This window comes from Palaemon carinicauda, chromosome 22, assembly GCF_036898095.1.
Source record: "Palaemon carinicauda isolate YSFRI2023 chromosome 22, ASM3689809v2, whole genome shotgun sequence".
NCBI lineage: Eukaryota > Metazoa > Arthropoda > Malacostraca > Decapoda > Palaemonidae > Palaemon > Palaemon carinicauda.
This window is the reverse complement of record NC_090746.1, coordinates 36,103,791-36,125,419: the sequence shown is the minus strand read 5'-3', so window position 1 is coordinate 36,125,419 and position 21,629 is coordinate 36,103,791. Positions and strand designations below refer to the sequence as shown.

The 21,629-nt window shown below is 41.4% G+C and overlaps 1 protein-coding gene across 2 annotated transcripts in view; it reads left to right on the top strand.

Moving 5' to 3' along the window:
• The window catches only part of LOC137616406 (uncharacterized), a 96,178-nt gene extending 82,704 nt beyond the window's left edge, over positions 1-13,474 (top strand). For both annotated transcript variants that reach the window (XM_068346132.1, XM_068346130.1), the window contains exon 5: positions 12,539-13,474. In XM_068346132.1, the coding sequence (XP_068202233.1) occupies positions 12,539-13,389 (851 nt within the window). In that variant the 3' untranslated portion in view covers positions 13,390-13,474. The remainder of the gene's footprint in view (positions 1-12,538) is intronic.
• The last annotated feature ends 8,155 nt before the right edge of the window (positions 13,475-21,629 follow it).

Below are 21,629 nucleotides of genomic sequence, written 5' to 3'. Positions count from 1 at the left end.
TGTCTTATGGCGGAGAGGATAACCCTCCAGGCGAAGAGGATGCAAACGCAGGAGCTACCACTAGGGAGGGCATGTCCCCCAGCTTACCACCAGTGGGGGAATTCCCACAAAGCTTTTGGCAAAGGTGGCTGGACTTCAGGCCCAACCCTTTAATGGTAGAAGTCCTCCATTCAGTATATAGAGTCCCTTTCATAGCCTGTCTGCCACCTCTGACCACGACTCTTGACTATCCAACAATTTTATTTGAAAGGCTCGTTGAAGACCTACTCTTGTTAGAGGAAGTCTGCAAATTGTTGGCCAAAGCAGCCGTGGAAAAAGTCTTAAGCGACTCTCCAGGCTTCCTCAGCAATTTATTCCTGGTAGAGAAGCAGATGGTGGGTTGGAGACCCGTCATAGACCTCTCCCACTTTTGTTCTTGGATGCTTCTCACCAAGAGTGGGGTGCTCACTTTGGAAGGTCGCAGGTCTTGGGCCTATGGTCAGAAGAGGAAAAGGCCTTTCACATCAATTTCCTGGAATTGAAAGAAGCGCAACTAGCATTACTACACATCTCAAAGTGGCCTCGGTTAGATTTCTCCAGTAGTCTCTGTCTTAAACCTTTTAATTCAATACTTTTCCATTCATCATTTGCTTTATGCTTCATGGTCCTCAGCCATGTAGACTTGGGTTTTCCAACTCTTCTAGTGCCTTTGGAGCCCATTTAAACTTTTGGTGAATTAATCTCTCTTCAGGAGTGTGAAGAGCATGCCCAACCTATCTCCATCTACCCCTCACCATGATTTCATCCACAAATGGCACTTGAGTAATCTCTTTTACAGTTTCATTTCTAATCCTGTCCTGCTATTTAACTACCAATATCCTTCTGATGGCTTTGTTCTCAAATCTACTAAATCTGTTTAATTTTCATACCATGACTCATGTCCATACAGTAACACTGATCTCACTAAACTGATATATAGTCTGATTTTTATATGTAATTTCAGGCAATTATCCAAATTTTTCTTAATCTAGCCATTGTCAGATTTGCTTTTTACAATCTTTCTCTACACTCTAATTTTAAAGAACCTGTATTGGAGATCATAGTTCCTGAACACTTAAATGTTCCTACCTCATTAATCCTTTCTCCTTCCAGTGATATTTCATCTCCCATTACATACTGTTCTCATCATCTCTGTCTTTTTTGTATTTATACTGAGCCTAACCTCATGTGATATTTCATGCATTCTGGTAAGCAAGCATTGCAAATCCTGTAGTGTTCTGCTAATTAGGACAGCATCATCAGCATACTCGAGGTCTGCTAATTTCCTATTACCAATCCTTCTCCACCATCTCTGACTGTTCTACATATTACAAAATCCATAAGGAGGATAAACAACATAGGTGACAACACATTCCCTTGGAGTACTCCACTATTCACTGGAAATTCATTTGATAGGACTCCACTAACATTGACCTTGCACTTACTCTGCTCATGAACAGACTTTATTAAATTCACATATTCAAGAGGAATTCCATAATACCACACGACTCCATAAAATTGGCTGGTGCACACTATTGTAGGCTTTTTCATAGTTCACAAATGCCATCAAACATGGATTTCTATATTCTACACATTGCTGTACATGTCTCAAAGTTAAAATTGGGTCAGTATAACTTCTACCTTTTGTAAAACCTGGTTGTTCATCTCTCAGTTTTTCATCAATCTTTCTCTCTAGTCTCTTCATGATAAGTATACTATATATTTTCATAACAACTGGTGTAAATGTGATGCCACTGTAATTATTACAATCAGTCAGGGCTCCTTTTATTTTTGCCATTTTCACTAACACTCCCAACTCCCATTCAGCCAAATTCTACAAAATAATCTTGTAAGCATTCTGGGGGTCACTTCATTTTCAGCCAGTATCATTTCAGCAGTTATTCCATTATATCCAGGGGCTTTCCATCTCTTGAGTTTTTAATGAAAGCTTCATGTCAAACTCACTGAATTCATTCATGGCCACATCAAGGTCTTCATCAGATACAGGTATATCAATCAAATTATTCCCTCCATATCTCCTATTCATAACCTCACTAAAGTGTTCTATCTAATGCATATCTTCATCTTCTGTTGTTATAACAGACCCTTCTCTCTTTTTTTATGTGTATATGATTCTTCTTTGCCCCATTAGAGATTTCATTAATAAGTCTGTGAGCAACTCTTACTTTATAGACACTCCCTAAATTCATAGCTTTTTCAGCCTCATCTGTTTTCCTGTTTAAATATTTTCTCCAGTTATTCTTGGCTTTTCTTTTGACCTCACTATCAATACTGGCATTCTTAGCATGCTCTACCTTGTAATTTTCATTATTTACTCGAAAAATTTCAACAATCAATTTCTGTCTTTGTCTCCTTTATATAGTATCCCACATATCATTTGATATCCAAAGGTTTCTCCTTGTAACTGCGTATCCCAAAACTTCACTACCAACTGACTGATATATGTTCTTAATATCACACCATTCTTTATTAATTGTCTGCTCTTCATCTCATAAAGTCTCTAAGGCTGCAAATAGATTCCTTCATTCAATTGCAAATGTTTGTCTGTGCTCATCTTCTAGAAGCTTAGTTGTATCAAACCTAGGTATTCTATCTACCTTTCTGTTGGGTGCTTTGTTTTAATTTCAGTGGGGCAGTGAGGAGCTGATGATCACTACCAATATCTGCACCTCTATGTAGCTTCTGATATTTTTCAGTCCTTCTTCTCTTTTATTTGCAATTGCCACATGGTGAAATTCATGTATATTTGTGCATGTCCTTGTGCTGGAAAAGAGTATTTCAATAACAAGATTGTTTGTGAAATAGAAAATTATTAAGTATGTTCCATTTTCATTTGAAATTTTGCCCAGAATACGTAGAAGGTAAAAGGTCCCAATCCTTGAAGTGGCTTCTGGCTGGAAGTTCATCATTACAGGTTTTGGGAGGATGATTCCATATTTTCTTGGTCTCGGTCCTAACAGGCGGGTTTAGCTTACACCTGTGCCTCTATATATGTTTTGGTGCCATCCTTCGGGTAGGGTATGGAGTGGACCATCTGGGAAGTATACTCTCATTGTGCCAATAATGGAGAATGCAAATCTCCTTTCCAATGTATGATACTTTGTTAATATTCTCAAGCAGGTAAACTAACAAAACAACCAACAAAAACCCAGAAAGAAAATCTCACCCCTAACTATGAACCATACAAACACTGATTCCCCATTCCCTGTATATGCAGACTCCCCCCCCCCCCCCAAGTACTGATGATGACCTCTGCTAATTTGATTAGGGAATATTCTGTTGATGACCCCAGAACTGGAAAAGACTGGACAGACAGCACTACATTGTATCCTTCTCTCTGGTTACGGTTCTTTCCCTTTAGCTACACATACACCTAATAGTCTGGCCTATTCTTTACAGATTCTCTGTCCTCGTACACCTGACAACACTGAGATTACCAAAAAAATTTTCTTCACCCAAGGGGTTAACTTCTGCACTGTAATTGTTCAGTGGCCACTTTCCTCTTGGTAAGGGTAGAAGAGACTCTTTAGCTATGGTAAGCAGCTCTTCTAGGAGAAGGTCACTCCAAAGTCAAATCATTGTTCTCTAGTCTTGGGTAGTGCCATAGCCTCTTTACCATGGTCTTCCACTGTCTTGGGTTTGAGTTTTCTTGCTTGAGGGTACAGTCTGGCACACTATTATATCTAATATCTCTTCCTCTTGTTTTGTTTAAATTTGTATAGTTTATATTGGAAATATTTATTTATGTTGTTACTGTTCTTAATATATTTCATTTTTCCTTGTTTCCTTTCCTCACTGGGCTATTTTCCCTGTTGGGGCCCCTGGGCTTATAGCATCCTGCTTTTCCAACTAGGGTTGTAGCTTAGCAAGAAATAATGATGATAATAATACTGATGTTCCAGAATCGAGTAATTTGGGTAACACAAGGTACCTGTGAATCCTTTGTTTTACCCAAATTCCAATAGACACAAACTATGATAATCTGAGTGCTATGGATGTATAAAAGAAATAAGAATGAAACTTAAAGATGAAAAATGGGATTCATGGATATCTTATATTAATGATGAAGCATTTAAATCAATAAGTAACATGAATAATACAATAACTTGAATATCATGGCTGCTCTCTGTGATAAGGTATATAGGCCTGCCGACTGGTCGGAAAAAGACGCTGATCTAGTTGTGCCTTCCCAGAGAAAGCCAAAACCTCTAATGTGGTTTGTATCTGAATTTAAGGGGGTTACAGGGAATTATTTCAACATATGCAAATTAATTCAGAAGAAAGTAGGAGCTATTGCACTGGGGGATGTATCTCGTTTTAGAAAAAATAGTTACCATATCCATGCTAAATCAAGCACACAATCCGTAATACTGTTCAGTCTAAACACAAGTAATGATATGTTAGATGTCAAACCCCACCTAAATTTTAGCTACGGAATGGGTGTAGTTTTTAACCCTTTTACCCTCAGTGGACGTACTGGTACGTTAAACAAAACTCATCCCTTTACCCCTATGGACGTACTGGTACGTCCTTGCAAAAACCTGCTATTTACATTTTTTTTTGCATATTTTTTATAACTTTATGAGAAACTTCAGGCATTTTCCAAAAGAATGAGACCAACCTGACCTCTCTATGACGAAAATTAAGGCTGTTAGAGCAATTTGAAAAATATATATTGCAAAATGTGCTTGAAAAAAAAAATGCCTGGGGGTTAAGGGTTGGAAAGTTCCAAATAGCTTGGGGGTAAAAGGGTTAACAAAGATCTATATGAATTTGCAGAGATACGGGCCATGTGTTCACAAAATTTATATAAAGTACACAAAGTCCCAGGTACATCAATGATTATCCTTACTATCCAGGATACGGGTGTACCTTTCCATATTATTATTGAAAATTAAATTATTAAAGTGTGGCATTCAAGCAGAAGCCACTGCAATGTTTTAATTGTTTTAAATTTGGACACCCATCTAAAGTTTGCAAAAATGAAAAAATGTGTGGTAATTGCTCCAAATTTTACCATGGAGAATGTGCACTGGGGGCCAGATGTTTAGATTGCAACTCTAATCATAAATCCATTGACAGGAGCTGCGAGCTGTATAAGTTGGAAGAAGCTGCCCTCAACAAATCCAATTTAGAACATATAAGTGTGGGACATGCTAAAAGACTTTTAGATAAATCAAATAGATATGCTAAGGCATTAAGATCAAACCCACCTAGTACTGCCAATAATTCTAAAAGAAGAAATATACCATCTGATAAAAAGCTGAATGACGATGTAAACATACTGTATTACCTCCTGAGGCTTTGCCACAGTGTATTAACATTGGTTCATTGCCTATCTCTGCATAACCTTCATCCCCCAATACAAAAAATAGTACATACCTCTCTCACGCCATGCCCTGGCCTGATTTGATGAAGGTTCCACTTAAAACCAACTTACCTGATGCACCTGTAGTAGGAAAGGTGCAAAAACCTAGAACCTCGCCATCTATTCATCATAAAAGAGAGAGACCCCTCCATTAGAAACATGAAAGTTATGACATCAAATAAATTTGATGTTTTGTATGCTGATGTTTCTGATGAACCGGAAGATAACTTGAATAAATCAGAAATTCAAGTTGAGGTCCACCATCCACCTCAACAAAGAGATCAAAAGGACACAAAGAAAAAGACAAAACATAAAACCCAATAAATCAAGATCATCTCTGCCAATGGGAAGACCTCATCCAGGTTGTCTCCCAGAAATAATCCATAGTTTTCTCCTCCATTTTATAATGGAAATATCAGGGTTTAAGGGCCAAATATGAAGAAATTGAGCTTCTAATTCATAAGCATTCCCCCATAACATCGTCTGAGGGGAAACGCAATAGCCCTCATGTGCAACAACGCCACCGTGGTGGTGTACATAAAGAAGCAAGGGGGATTGAGATCAAGGGAGCTGTACGATCTCACGGCTCGAGTCCTGAAATGGGCCGAGAGGAATCACATCATTCTCACAGCCAGGTTCATTCTGGGGAAGAGAAACGTTCTAGCCGACGGCCTCAGCAGAGCAGGACAAGTAGTGGGGTCGGAGTGGTCCCTACACCCACAAGTGGCCCAGAAGATCCTACAGTTGTGGGGCTCACCAGTAACAGACCTGTTCGCCACAAGGCTCAACGCGAAGCTCCCCGTGTTCTGTTCTCCTGTGCCAGACCCGGCAGCAGCGTTCGAGGACGCCTTCCAGCACTCTTGGGACGGACTCGACGTGTATGCCTTTCCCCCCTTCGGGATTCTCAAGTAGGTGCTCAACAGGCTCAGACAATCAAGGGCAACAATGATGGCTTCGGTAGCGCCCTTGGTGGCCGGAGAGGGAGTGGTTAGCGGATCTACAGGACCTGGCCACCCTTCCTCCGTGGCCCCAACCAATAAGGGAAGACCTTCTGCGGCAGCCCCACTTTCAAAGGTTTCACGAAAACTCTCAGTGCCTCCAGCTACACGCGTGGAGGTTATCGAGCGTCATTAAGGAAAGAAGGATACTTGGAGAAGACAGCTTCGAGGATGTCAGGGTATCTGCAGAAGTCCTCGATCGTGGTGTACCAGGCCAAGTGGGCCACGTTTGTGAAGTGGTGTGCCACGCAGAACATGAGGCCTCTGGATGCATCAGTCCACAAGATTGCAGACTTCCTGGTCCACCTGAGGGACGACCTGGGGGTCTCCATTCCAGCCATCAAGGGGGTCCAAGCAGCCCTGGGCCAGGTCTTTCAACTCAGAGGCATCGACCTGGGGGCCTCTCGCCAGATTTCCATGCTCATCAGAAGTTTCGAGCAGTCTTGTTCCCCCCCCGCACCGCTCGGGTCCCGCACTGGGACGTGGCCAAGGTTCTCAAGGTTTTGACAAGGCCTCCCTTCGAACCCGTCAAGGATATCCTAGATAAAGTCCTCACCCTCAAGACGGTGTTCTTACTGGCTCTGGCCTCCCCAAATGTGTGAGTGAGCTCCATGGCTTGTCATTCGAGGTCTCACGCTCGAAAGGGTGGAAGGACCTGTCCTTTAAGTTTCTGCCTGAGTTCGTGGCCAAAACACAGAACCCGGCCATTGCAGACCCGAGGTTCAAGGGGTTCTCGGTCCCGGCGATCCCTCACTCCGACAACCCGGAAGACTTGTTCCTGTGCCCAGTGAGAACAGTCAGGAAATACCTTAGCAGGACAGCCAGACTCTGCCCGGCCATCAAAAGTCTGTTTGGCTCCTCAGGCCCGGTAAAGAAGGCAGTGTCAAAGAACACGATCTCCTTCTGGCTTCGGCAAGTCATCAAGAGAGCTTACGCCAGTGAGGGGTCTACAGTCCCGGGTACCCCGTGACCCCATAATATCAGAGGTCTTAGCACTTCTTTGGCATTTGACAGCAACATGGCAGTGGGCCAAATCATGCGAGCAGGCACATGGTCTAGACAGTCCACCTTTATGGCCCACTACCTGAAAGACTGCACGAAGAAGTCCGTGGACTCCTTCTCCATTGGACCAGTGATTTCCGCCCTGCAACAAGTTTAGGGCTGCGACCCCAGGTAGCCCGAGGGAAGTAATTGCGAGCGACAGAAGTTTCCCCCTTACTCTCCTTTCCTTGCTACCCTTTTTCCCTTCCCTTCTCTCCTCCCATGTGAGAGATGGATGTTTTGGAAGCCATGTCCGGATTATTCATAAAGGTGAGTTTATACAAACTGGTAGACTTTTGCGTGCTTCCCCCGACTCTCCTACCCTGTTCTTTGTGTCGTCTGGACCTAGCTGCCTATCTAGGTCCCATGTCCTGGGATAGTAGTGGTGGGTCTTCCGGCCTGTAAGTCTACCCCCGCCTCCTAAAGTGTAAGTCTCTTAAGAAAGTAGTTCGAAGTAAGTACTCCATGTTGGAACAAATTACAAATGTTAAGTAATTTGTATTTTTCCTAACAGTACATACCTCGAACTACTTTCGGGTTATTGCCCACCCATCCTGCCCCGGGTTCCTTACAGGAGTTCGAGGTAAAAACACCATATGCTTACTGGCGACAGAGACTCAGTAGCGCACCCACGCGCTGAATCCGGGTCGCCTCAGGGCACGTATCCATCCGCCACAGAGGGACCCGAAAAGGGAAAACGTAGGTAGGGGGGACTGCACAAAATTCTTGGTCGGATAGGGAGGAGATCCCAGATTCTCCTAAGAAAGTAATTCGAGGTAAGTACTGTTAGGAAAAATACAAATTACTTAAAATTTGTGATATCTACAGGGAAGCAAGCTTGATACTAACACTCCTTGTCCTTGGGAGTATGTTAGTTATAGAACACCATATAATCAACAAGCAGGGAGCCATTGCGGAAGTCTCGTGTACGTTCGTAGAGATGTTCCCCAAATACCTTTGTATATTCATACACCCCTGGAGGCATTGGTTGTACAGATTGATATAGGGAGAAAATATACTTTATGCTCTCTGTACTTACCTCCAAATGATAACATTTTTTATGATAATTTAGTACTGTTTGGGAACTAGCCATTATTTTAGCCTTTTTAAAACCCGGTAAAGACAAGTTTTTAGCAGCAAACTATTGACGAATTGCATCGACATCTTGCTTATGTAAGATCATGGAGAACATGGTCAATGCAAGACTGATTTGGTACCTGGAAAAGAATGGTATTTTATCACCTATCCAGTGTGGACCTAGAAAAGTGCACTCAATGACTGATGTGTTGATATGTCTGGAATCCTCTATTTGTGAAGTCTGTGCTTCCAAACAGCACTATGTAACAGTCTTTTTTGTCCTTGGAAAGGCATATGATACTGCATGGAGATATGATATACTTGAAACCATTCATAATTTGGGATTATGAGGAGACCTACTATTGTTCATTCAGTCATTTATTTCACATAAATTTTTTCAAGTGAGACTGGGGGAAACACTATCAGAGAGGAAATGTCAGGAAGAGGGGGTTCCTTAGGGTAGTGTGCTACTATTTGCACTAGTTATTAATGGGATATCCTCTGTCATTCCCCAAGATATTCTCTCAACGCTATTTGTAGATGATCTCGCCATATCACTTGCTGGAGCTAGAATGGCAATGGTTGAGAGAAAATTGCAACCCTCAATTAACAAAATTATCCAGTGGGCTGATATGAATGAGTTTAAGTTTTCGACAAGGAAAACTACTGTTGTCCATTTCTGTTGTATTCGGGGGGTACATCCAGACCCGGATATATACATCAAAGGTCAATGTATCTCATGTGTAAATGAAGCTAAACTTTTAGATTTGATATTTGATTGTAGGCTTACATGGGTTCCTCACTTAAAGGCAATAAATCCTAAATGTCTTGAGGCTCTGAATCTTTAAAAAGTATTGCCCCATACATCATGGGGGCAGACAGCAAAACTATTTTAAAGTTATACAAGGCCTAATTTTTTTCAAAAATTAGTTATGGCCGTAAAATTTACTCCTCAGCCACCCCAAGCTGATTGGCAGAATTACCGTTGGACCTTTACCGAAAGTCTTCTATTATTTGATATTGGTTTAGGTTGCAAAAACTTCCTAATTCTTTAGCCTGCCAGACTGCAAGCCTTGTAAGGCACTCAACATACTTTGAGTTATACTCAAAATCCCATCAACCTTTTGTTTTCAGGTGACACATTTGATAGACATTCTTGATATAGTTAGAACTAAGGTGCTTTCATTTAAGGTATCATCAACATCTACATGGAACATTCTTGATATAGTTAGAACTAAGGTACTTCCATTTAAGGTATCATCAACATCTACATGGAAATTACCAGCAGCATCTTTTTGTAAATATTTTATTGGAGTTAAAAAGAAAATGACAGACTTAGAAGTCAAGTCCCTTTTTATGGAACATGTTGCAGAATATAAGGAATCAAAGTTTAATATATACTGTACTGATGGCTCCAAATCTAATGTTGGCATTGGATGTGGAGTACATAGTAATGGTTTTAATTGTAGAGGGCCACTCCCTCTAACAGCTTCCATATTTACTGCCGAACTGTATGGCATACTAATCGCTATTGAGAAATTAGCGTTGGAGAAGGAGGGTAATTCTACCATTTTCAGTGATGCAAGGAGTGTCTCAAGCTTTAGAAGTTTTTAATTCTAGTAACCCTTTAATTTTAAAGATTTTAGAATGGCTTTTTAATATTGGACTGAGAGGTATAACAGTTCAATTATTCATGGTTTCGGCACACGTAGCTGTGTCTGAAAACGAGAAGACAGATTTATTGGCAAAGAATGCTGCAGCTGAATTGAGACCAAGAAGGTATCCCATTCTTTGTGATGATTGTTTACCCAACACTTTGAATTTGATTTCTAATAATTGGCAGCAGCATTGAGATAGTTTATTTGAAAGTAAGATCCGAGAAATAACAAATTTTATATACAGTAGCCCTGGAAGATAATGTGATGCTCCGATAGTGGGAGACTACTCTTTGTCGTATTCCCATTGGTCACACTTGGATAACACATGAATATCTGCTTACTGGCCAATTCCAGCCATATTGTGACAACTGTTTGGTACCCTTGACAGTGAGGCATTTGTTAACAGAATGCCACACATGTAGTACTGAAAGAAATAGATATCTGTTTGAGGCTCGAGGTGAGGATGGCTGGTTCATCCTTGCCAAGATTCTTGGACATGATGTATCCTACCATGCTAGCAGTATTTTTAGATCTACTTCAGAAGCAGGTCTTCTGAGAACTATTTAACTTTTAAAATGACATCTTTACATTTATGGTTTTAATTAGATATTCTTTTATTGTTTATTTATAATAAATGATATCATCGGCAATGACCTTAGATGTCAGGATGCCAGAAAACCTCAAATCAATAAATTAACCAGTGCACTTGACTGTGCTTCACTCTGAGCACTGGCCTTAGTCTGTTTACAAGAATGATGGCTCCAATATCCAAGTGTTAGCATCTCTCCATTTGTGTCCTTTTTTTATATAGATAACTAGTTATAGAAGGACTTTTCCAAGGACAGGTTAATGAGGCTGGGTGCCAATTGATGCACAGGTAATGTTGTGTCCAGCTGTAACGAGGGTTCTTGGTGATAACATGGTAATGATATGTACCAGTAACCTATGACCAGATGGTTTCAGCATTGGAGGTGTGGTGTAAAGTTCAATAGTAGCTAAACTTATACTCACCCAGTCTGTGCTTTGCATGTCGATACACTGGCCTTAGAGCAATCGAGACAATATTTCTTTGTTATTTGTGTCATACTGAATTTCCTTTTGTAGCCTTTTAGAGTTACAGGAAAGTTTTTGGAGACCGCACAGTGCGTTAACTCCAAAAATGCATCTTATGGTACTGTGATCATGAAAATGCTGAACATCATAAGTATATTTTGCTTTCACTTAAACAGTATCAAAGTACAGTATTATAGATTACTATATACTACTGAGACCAAATAATTTATGTTAATGAGAGGTGAAATTTGAAGCAAGATTAATTGAAATAGGTTTGATAGCCAACTAAGATTAGATTAAATAAAGCAACTAACCAATAGAAAGACAAAAAGTAATGCAACTGTTAAATATTAATGAATAGTTTAATCAGATCACTAAGTTAACACTTAAGTCTCATAAAGCTAATGTAATGCAGCAACTGTCTTTGGATGGTGCTAAGATTTTTCGGCGCCATTAACTAAGTACCACAAAAGGCATAAGGTCAGTCCAGTGGAGTTAATGTGCGAGTGTGAGCTCATTGTAGCATGTTGCTGTCAGTTGAGCATATTCTGGTACAGTGCTCCTAATTTATGAGGAGCGGGAGAAATTATGACCAGCACCTGAAATCTCTTAGTGAGATTTTGGGTGAAGGGGTCATGATTGAGCTCCATATGGGCTTTATAAAATAAATGTGTTTTTTTTTGATAAAATCTAGATTGTTTTTTTTCTTGATTACTTCATTTTGTTAAATGTTCAAATGTTCATAAATTATATTTGTATTTGTAAATGCATGAATGTTTTTAGGATTATTTATATTTTGTGTGAAAGTAGTTTATATTTTTCATTGTAGAAATGTGGTTGAATGAAATGCACAATTTTCAAATATTTATGTGCTTGTCTATGGGAAGCTGTTAATAATACTTTTTGATAAAAGATATTTCAACATTTCTCATGATGGGGCTGGATGTCCATGGAAGTAGTACCAGACTGGCACAAACTCTAGATTCCATTCCGATTAATTTGCATTATACAGTGCTGAATGGCCTTTGATGCCCTAGTGCTAGGCTCAAGGCCTAAATTTTATATTCAATTCAATTCATTCCAATAAGAGTTAAGAAGTTTAACTTTTAAACAAGGGTAAAGTATCTGATAATGTTATGTGTACTCAAAACATATAAAATTGGCACATCCTAATCTGATATTTGGGTGTAATAGCCTTGTTGATTCACTACATTATACTTTCTTTGATTTGTTCTGTACAGTAGTTTTAAATTTTTATTGTTTTCATCAATATAATTCTTCTTAATTTTTATCTTTGTGATTAGGTGAAATGAGTGGTACAATTGCAAATTCAGTTTTGGAGGAATATGCTGAAGCCATAACTGCAGGATGTGTGTTGCTGTTGAAGGATGTAATTCTCCTTTCTCCTGTTAGTCTTAAATCAGCCATTGGAGGAGGAGAACCTATACGTCGCCATTATTTAAACATAACTCTCAACACTATTCACACTATTTATTCATCTGAGGAGTCAGGTGGTGTTGTTACAACAGCTATTAGTGCTGTTGATATAAAAGAATTATTGCAACAAGCATCTACCCTAAAAGTAGCGTCTACTCCTCGAGCTATTGTAGAAGAGGAGGAGGAGGAAGAAATGATAGAAGAGCATCCCGAACAAAAACAACTGTTTTCATATGTAAGTAATAATTGCAATTCACCTTTGCCACTTAATCGTGAAAATATAAATTATAGAGGTACAACACCATATATGAATACTTCTGCCAGTGGATCTTTTCAGCAGAAGCAAAAATTTGTTTTCAACTCGCCTCTTAATAATAGTCCTAGACCTGTGAGTCACTTGGGACATGGAGCAAGACCTGGTTCAGTAGATTACCGGGCCAAGTTTTCTCCAACAAGTAGCATAGTGAATCAGTCTTCCATGGCTCTAAATGCCAGTGGTATAACAAGACCACAGAGATTTTCTTCACCTTTCCAAGCTACTACTTCAAGTTTTTCTTCTCCAAGTTGCCCTAAAATGTCTGGTCCTGTAACACAACCTACAAAAGTTGTGAGTAGTTCTCAAATGAGTAACAATGTATTTCGTAGTCAACAAGAAGAAAATGAAGTTAATGATTTGCTAGAGAATATTGATGAAGATTCACTGTTTGGAGATTTTTAAACTCAAAATATTTTTGTTTTTCTTATAGAGAGATTTGTATTTAAATATATGTATATTAATATTTTTTATAAAAATTTGTTACAGGTCCATTGTTTTATTATACCCTTTGTAAATATAGATATTTAAAGCGTTGCTGTGTGTGGTTATCACCTAATGTTTATCCCAGCCAGCAATGTGTTTTTAGATTCCAGCCCTTCCCTTTGTACTTCCCAACTAACTTTACTATTTCAACTTTCCTGCACTCCAGTTTTCAATCATAGGTTGTAAGATTTTTTAGTGACAAATTGCAAATGTCATTATTTTGATGTCTTTCAGAACTAGAGGGGCATCAAGGCTGGACAAAATGCCTCCTCACCCCATAAATTCATTAACTTACGTGAATGACATGCCCATAGCTCCTAGTATGTGGTTCAACCTTAAGAGATGCACAACCAGTAAGGTGTTAGAAACATTAGTATGTATATTAGATGCAATCCCATTGACATCCCTAAAGGGAATCAAGTCTTTAGTTATGGTTTTATGATAGGCAGGGAAACTACCTAGATGAATATTCACTACATCAGGTAGTGTGACTTACCTGAATTTCAATTTTTCTGCCCTTTGATTAAACTAAATTTGAGGCTAAAAGTCGTATACTAGTGTAACGTTTAAGAATCTAGATCCAACTATTGATGTTGGTAACTATTTATTTAAAGTCAGTCATCACTGAAACATGCAAAAATGGCAACACATCATTCATTACCAAGAAAAATAAATTTATTACAGCATTGATAGAAATATTGGCAGATCAATATGATACAGTATTTGTGAGACAAGCAATTTATATTAAATCTTTGAAAAATGTAGAAGATATCCCACTTATATCTGAAAACAAAGATTTATATATGGTTTATTGAAACTATAGAAAAGATAAATCCCAATTCCATCTGAAAAAAACTATAAAAAAATTGATAAGAAGCACAGATAACTTTGAAAATTATGATGTAGATGTAAAATTTTGTCCTTCAAAATTTTAAATTTAGGTCAGGGACTAAGCAATTTTAAATTAAACTTCATTCATTTGAGTCCAATAAATAAACTGTAGGTATATTTATATTGAAAAGTTTATAAATCCAGGCATTGTGCATTAAAAGTATCCTGATGGCTGTCAGTGTCAAAACTGGTTTACCTTATGTATAGCTAAAACTTGGAGAATGTTGTAACCAACTTCATAATCATTGCCATTATTAACATTTAACCCTTTGAGCCCCAACCCCTCACCAAATGATGTGGCCCTCAAGCCCCAGGCCCCTTTTTGGACATTTTACTTGACTCATCTTAGCACAAAATCTATACACCATATATAATTTACATATGTAGTCCTATGCAGAAGCAAACTTCGTAGTCATTTATATGGGTTTACTCGTATATCGATTTTTACAACCAGAAAGAAAGAAAGGGTGTCTAATTCCTTATTTAATAGGTTACTAGGCAACTCCACTGCTTGGCAGTTTTATGTGCTATTACAAGACAAGCTGCACTTCTCTCCTGGCTGTCTAGTCAAGAAGCAGTTATCTCTTGCCGCTCTATGAACACAACTCTCTCCACACTGGATTAGCTTTGTAGTACTTCTGCGCTTTATTATGCTATTTCTAGTGTTATGTAGACTTGGGGCACTTTCACGAGTCTGGTCGAGATAGATCCGCATCCCCTTTGCACGAATTGCTGTTGTAAGCAGTGTTCCATTTAATCTCCATGTGAGTATTGTAGGGAGTGGCCGTTCTCCTAATGGGAGAAATATTGTTCCTGTTGTAAGAAACGAGCTAAAATGGATCATTCCTCTCCCTTGTCTTCTTCCTTGGATAGCAAGAAGCATAAGCTCGTTTCTGAAATGCTCGATATTTCTCAACCTGTTCGATATTTCTCAACCTGCTCCTCCTTTTACAGAGCCTTGAGGGACTCCGGTAACTTATGATGACAGCCAGAATTATTTTACTTTACATATTGATAATAACTTTGTTAATGTATTATTGCTCATAGGCCTAGCAATCATAAATCACTTCCATTAACTGATCCCCTGCGCTTCCTATGCATGATCCAGTCCCAGTATCCTTAGTACCTGATTACACTGATTTACACGGATCTCCCTTGTCTCCCACTAGTGTGTTTAGTGGTGAGCTCTTTATAGGAAAGTTCCAGCAGGACGGCTTTTAATTTTTGAGGTATCAGGTATCGCCCTTGAAAACGTCGAAAGTCTCCCCTCGTTCTCACCCGAGTATGCCTTGCACTCGAGTTGGGACTGGCATTTCCCCTATATTGGAAGATCCTTATCTGTCACCCACTCCTTCATACGAGTCTAGCATGCCTCGTAAACCCAGGGGCCTCGGCATTGCTCTCCTAGTAAGAATTCTCTAGATTCATCCCCTATAACTTATTCTAACACTATGTGGTCTTCCTCTGGAGTGTCCATGACTCAGACTTTATTTGTTTGGCCGATTTGTCAGAGCACAATCGCATCATCCCCATCCAGGCAGTAGTTGCGGAAGGCTAAAGTCTTCATTGTCTACCAACGCAGTGACGTACCAGCCGAAAAACACCCCTCGTAGTTCTCCTAAGTGGTAGCTGATGATCAAGGTAATCTGTTACAGTACTGTCCTGTAAGAGCAGTCAGGAAATACCTGATGAGGATAGCCCCTCGTAGACCTACAGTCTCTAATCTGTTCATGAGCACTGGTCACTCCAAAAAGAAAGTAAAAAAGAACACTTTCGTTAGCCCCCCCTCCCCCACCTTGAGCTTTGCTGCAATCTAAGCGTTCCGCAAGAATAAAACAGTGGCCCAAGTACTTATTGCATGGGTTTGAAAGAAGACGACGACTACAGTCTTTTAAAAGACTGTACCCATAGGTCCCTGGGTGCCTTCTCCTTGGGTCCTATTGTTGCAGCACAGTAACTAATCTGATTCTTGCTCTTACTGGACACTTGACCTTTTTTCATGACATCTGTTATTCTCTGCATTGTTAGGGTATGAAAAGTGGATTAAGTCACCACATACCTACCTTCTCCAAGGAGTGCACCCAGGAGTACTCCCATTAACCACACCCTAATGCAGGTAAGAATAACATTTCTTTGTCATTATTTTGTATTATGTTGACATAATCCTTTGATACCTGTTCCTCGTGATGTTTCATCTCTATTTAGGTCATGACTTGGAGAGATCTGACACTTCGGCCCTGCCTCTTCATGAGCTGGCTGAACTGTCTTAATTTGTATACAATTTGATTCTATAGGTTTTTTTGGTTTCTGTTCATGACATAGAGCTCAAATGACCTCCTCTTGTCAGAGACTTCCTCCCACTTAAGGAAGACTCCTCATATAAATGACTCAGTGGTTTGTATTTCATAGGAATAAACTACAAAATTCTTAATACAATTTGTATTTTTCCTCGCTATACAAACCTGCATCATATATGCAAAGTCTTGACCTGGATAGAGTAAAGCTTGGCACGCAGCGGCATGTAACACTGCCCAGCAGTGTAGTTGCCAATTAGCCTATTATTAGTTACTAATTAGGCACCTCTTCTTTTTTTTCTGGTCATAGAAATTCAACATTGAAGTAATCTCATATGCTGGTATATGACTCAGGCTTGTATCATCATCGTCATCATCATCATCTCTTCCTACGCATATTGACGCAAAGGTTCTCGGTTAGATTTCGCCAGTCGTCTCCATTCATCATCTCCTACTTTGCCCTTTATAGTCCTCAGCCATGTAGGGCTGGGTCTTCCAACTCTTCTGGTGCCTTGTGGAGCCCAGCTGAACGTTTGGTGAACTAATCTCTCTTGGGGAGTGCGAAGAGCATGACCAAACCATCTCCATCTACCCTTTATCATGATCTCATCCACATATGGTACTCAAGTAATCTCTCTTATAGTTTCATTTCTAAACATGTCCAGCCATTTAACTCACAATATCCTTCTGAGGGCTTTGTTCTCAAATCTACTAAATCTATTGGAGATTGTTTCATTGTCATACCATGATTCATGTCAATAGAGTAACACCTATCCCACTAAACTGATATATAGTCTGATCTTTATATGTAATTTCAGGCGATTTGATTTGCAAATTTTTCTTAACCTAGCCATTGTCTGATTTGCTTTTTTCAATATTTCACTAAACTCTAATTCTAAAAACCCTGTATTGGAGATCATAGCTCCTAAATACTTAAATGATTCTACCTCATTAGTCCTTTCTCCTTCCAATGATATTTCATCTTCCATTGCATACTCCATTCTCATCATCTCTGGCTGTCTTCTATTTTTCTTTTATTTATTTCATGCATTCTGGTAAGCAAGCATTGAACAAGGACAGCATCAAAAGCATACTCTAGGTCTACTAAACTCATAGCACCAATCCAGTCCAATCCTTCTCACCATCTCTGACTGTTCTACACATTATAAAATCCATTAGGAGGATAAACAACATAGGTGACAACACATTCTCTTGGAGTACTCTGCTGTTCATTGGAAATCCATTTGATAAGACTCCATTAACATTAACTTTGCACTTGCTATGCTCATGAACAGTCTTAATCAAATTTACATTTTTCAATATTTAACTTAGCCGGTGATTATATAAGCTGCAGCTCTGCTGCTCGACAGAAAACTCTACGGAAAAAATCCGCCAGCGATCGCTATGCAGGTAGGGGGTGTACTTCAACAGCGCCATCTGTCGTGCAGGTACTCAGTACTCATTGTAAACAAAGAACTCAATTTTCTCTCTGTCGTGCTACCGGCAAGACCTACTAATTCGCTGTTGCTAACTGGATTTGTTTTCACAACTATTTGGTGAAGTACACTATTCTAGTTTTGAGCTTTCGCTGTGCAGGCTTTCTCTTCAATAAATCCTTGCATTCTTTTTTTGATATCGGATTATTTGTTGATGACTTTGGATAGTTTTTGAATTCCCCTTTGACCAATTCAAAATGGCTGACCCTTCTCAAGTCCCAAAATTCAGGAAGTGTAATGCTAGGGACTGTTCAAGGCGTCTTCCGAAGTCCTCTATCGATCCTCACACCGTTTGTTCCAATTGTCGGGATAAAACCTGTCAATTGGAAGATCGATGTGAGGAATGCGTCGGGCTTTCGGAATTCGATTTTATCGAATTCCAAAAATATACACGTAGGCTAGAGAGAGATAGAGTCAGGAGAAGTTCATCTCGTTCTGTTGATTTTTCCTCTCCTCATGCCTCACAACCTATTCCTTCCCCTGTAGTGGTTGCTCCTGATCCCCCTTCTGGCACTCAGGAACCTTCGATGGCTGACATGATGCGTGCCATCCAAGCTCTGGGTGAGAGAGTGGAGTCCCTGGCTAGTGACCGTAACCAGCTCATGGCGGACGTCAAGGAGCTGAAGTGTAAAAGTGCAGTGGGAAGTGGTAAAGTGAGTGATAGTGTTGTGGATAGTGTTGCGCTTGAGGGTTCGTCTGTTCGTGCCTGTCGTCCTCCTAGTCCGGGACCTCTTGCAAGCTCCCAAGTCCAGGGGAGAAGCAATGTCGTACGACCAATGGGTTCGAGAGGCTTTAATCAGCGAACAGACGTTCCCTCCGTGGTTTCTGGCGTATCTAACCAAGATCGCCCCACCCACACAAAGACGAGAGAGCCCATTTATTCCTCGTCTGCGGAAGAGGTTTCTCGTAAGAAACCATGGACCAAGGTCTCACGACCTCTTAAGCGCAAGTCGGTCCCTTCCGCGCAAGTCCAACGGCCCAGTTGTAGCCACTGGGTCAGTTCGGACTCGCTGCAGTCTTCCGATGACTGCTCACCTCCTAAGAGAGGCAAAGCGGTACCGCCTCAGGCTGTTACACCGTCTGTCGCCGCACCTGCTCCTGCAGACCCTAAGTGGTCTTTGCTGCAGACCATGCAGTACCAATTAACGTCTCTAATGCAGGACTTTCGTGCGGAGAAGGTTGCTGCTGCACCAACCTCTTGCCTACAACCAACCACGGTTGTGCGTCCTGTGGACGCTGAGGCGACCTTCTTGCGCACTCCAGCTGAGAGAGTCCCGCCACCCATGCGTTCCAGTGTACCCTGCCAGCCGCATGTTGACGTTCAGCGACGCACGGAACCTTCCGTTGACGTTCGCGAGGTACAACAACCGTCAGAGTTGTTTTGTTTTGACGCGGTGCGTCAACCTCCGCAACCCAGTGTGGTTGCCTCTGCTCGCCCACATCAGACTAGACAGTCTGGAGTAGACGCTGTGCGTCCCCGCGCTGCTATGGTTGTTGCCAGCTCACAGACTGGGCAACAGTTCCATGACGTTGCGTCCGGCTCAGTCACGCGTGCACCCGTGCGACCGGACTCGGCTAACCAGCCGATACCTACTCCATTGCCGCTTCCTCCTCAATACTCGGATGATGGACTCTCTGATGATGACGATGCGGCACATGTTGATGAACCACATTCGGACCTTGACGAGCCCAAGTCCACGCAACCCTCTTTGGACTTTAGAAAAGTTCTTGCTCTGTTCAAAGAGATGTTTCCGGACCAGTTTGTGTCTGTGGCTCCGCGCTCTCCTCCGTCAGAGTTTGCTTTAGGTACGCAGTCATCCTCGCCTGCCTTTACTAGACTCGTCCTCGCACGCTCGTCCAAGAGAGCTTTACGAGTTATAGGAGAGTGGATGCAGTCCAAAAAGAGTCTAGGGAAGACAGCCTTTACGTTTCCCCCTGCTAAACTCTCTTCCAGATCGAGCGTCTGGTATGCCACGGGAGAAGTTCTCGGCTTGGGAGTTCCTGCCTCTGCCCAGGGCGACTTCTCAAGTCTTGTAGACTCTCCCCGCAGGCTAGCCATGAGACGCTCTAAGATATGCTGGTCACCTTCGGACCTAGACCATCTGTTGAAAGGGATATTTAGAGCCTTCGAGGTCTTCAACTTTTTAGACTGGTGTCTGGGAGCTTTGAGCAGGAAGATCTCCCCGACTGAGAAGGAATCTTCCTTGCTCATCATGTCCTGCATGGACAAGGCCATACGTGACGGATCTAGTGAGCTTGCTGCATCGTTCGTATCCGGAGTCCTCAAGAAGCGTGAGAACCTTTGCTCTTTCCTGTCAGCTGGAGTGACACCGTGTCAAAGATCAGAACTTCTGTTTGCTCCTCTCTCTAAGTGCCTTTTTCCAGAGGACTTGATTAAGGAGATTGCTGCTTCTTTGATACAGAAGGACACCCATGACCTGGTTGCGTCCTCTGCCCGCAAAGCCACCCCTTTGCCTACCTTGTCAGCTAGACCAAGGTTGGACACTCCAGCGTCTCGATTTATTCCGCCCTTTCGTGGCAGAGCCTCCAGCAGAGGAGGTGCTCGTGCCGAAGGGAGACGTCGGAAGAAGAAAGGAACCAAGTCCTTTAAAGGCAGAGTCTGACTGCCAGCTTCTTCAGACAGCAGTGGGAGCCAGACTCAAGAACTTCTGGCAGACCTGGGAGAAGAGAGGCGCAGATGCACAATCTGTGAAGTTGCTCAGAGAGGGGTACAAGATCCCGTTTGTACGAAAACCCCCTCTAGCAACGTCTCCCATCGATCTCTCTCCCAGGTACAGAGAGGAAGACAAGAGACGAGCATTGAAACAGGAGGTGTCTCTCTTACTAGAAAAGGGAGCGGTAGTCAAAGTCCTGGACCATCAAACCCCGGGCTTCTACAACCGTCTCTTCTTAGTGGCAAAGAAGACAGGAGGGTGGAGGCCGGTGCTAGACGTCAGTGCGCTGAATGTCTTTGTCACAAAGCAGACGTTCTCCATGGAGACCACAAAGTCCGTTCTAGCAGCGGTCAGAAAGGAAGACTGGATGGTCTCTTTAGACCTAAGGGACGCATACTTTCACGTCCCCATCCACCCAGACTCCCAACCTTTTCTGAGATTTGTTTACGAAAAGGTGGTCTACCAGTTTCAAGCCCTGTGCTTTGGCCTAAGCACAGCTCCTCTTGTGTTTACGAGGCTGATGAGGAATGTAGCCAAATTCCTTCATTTAGCGGACATCAGAGCCTCCCTCTATTTGGACGACTGGCTTCTAAGAGCTTCTTCCAGTCGTCGCTGTCTGAAGGATCTAAAGTGGACTCTAGATCTGACCAAGGAATTGGGTCTCCTGGTCAATATGGAAAAGTCTCAAGTGGTCCCATCCCAAACTATTGTGTATTTAGGGATGGAGATTCACAGTCTAGCTTTTCGGGCTTTTCCGTCGGCCCCCAGAACAAGTCAAGCCCAGTTATGCATCCAGAACATGC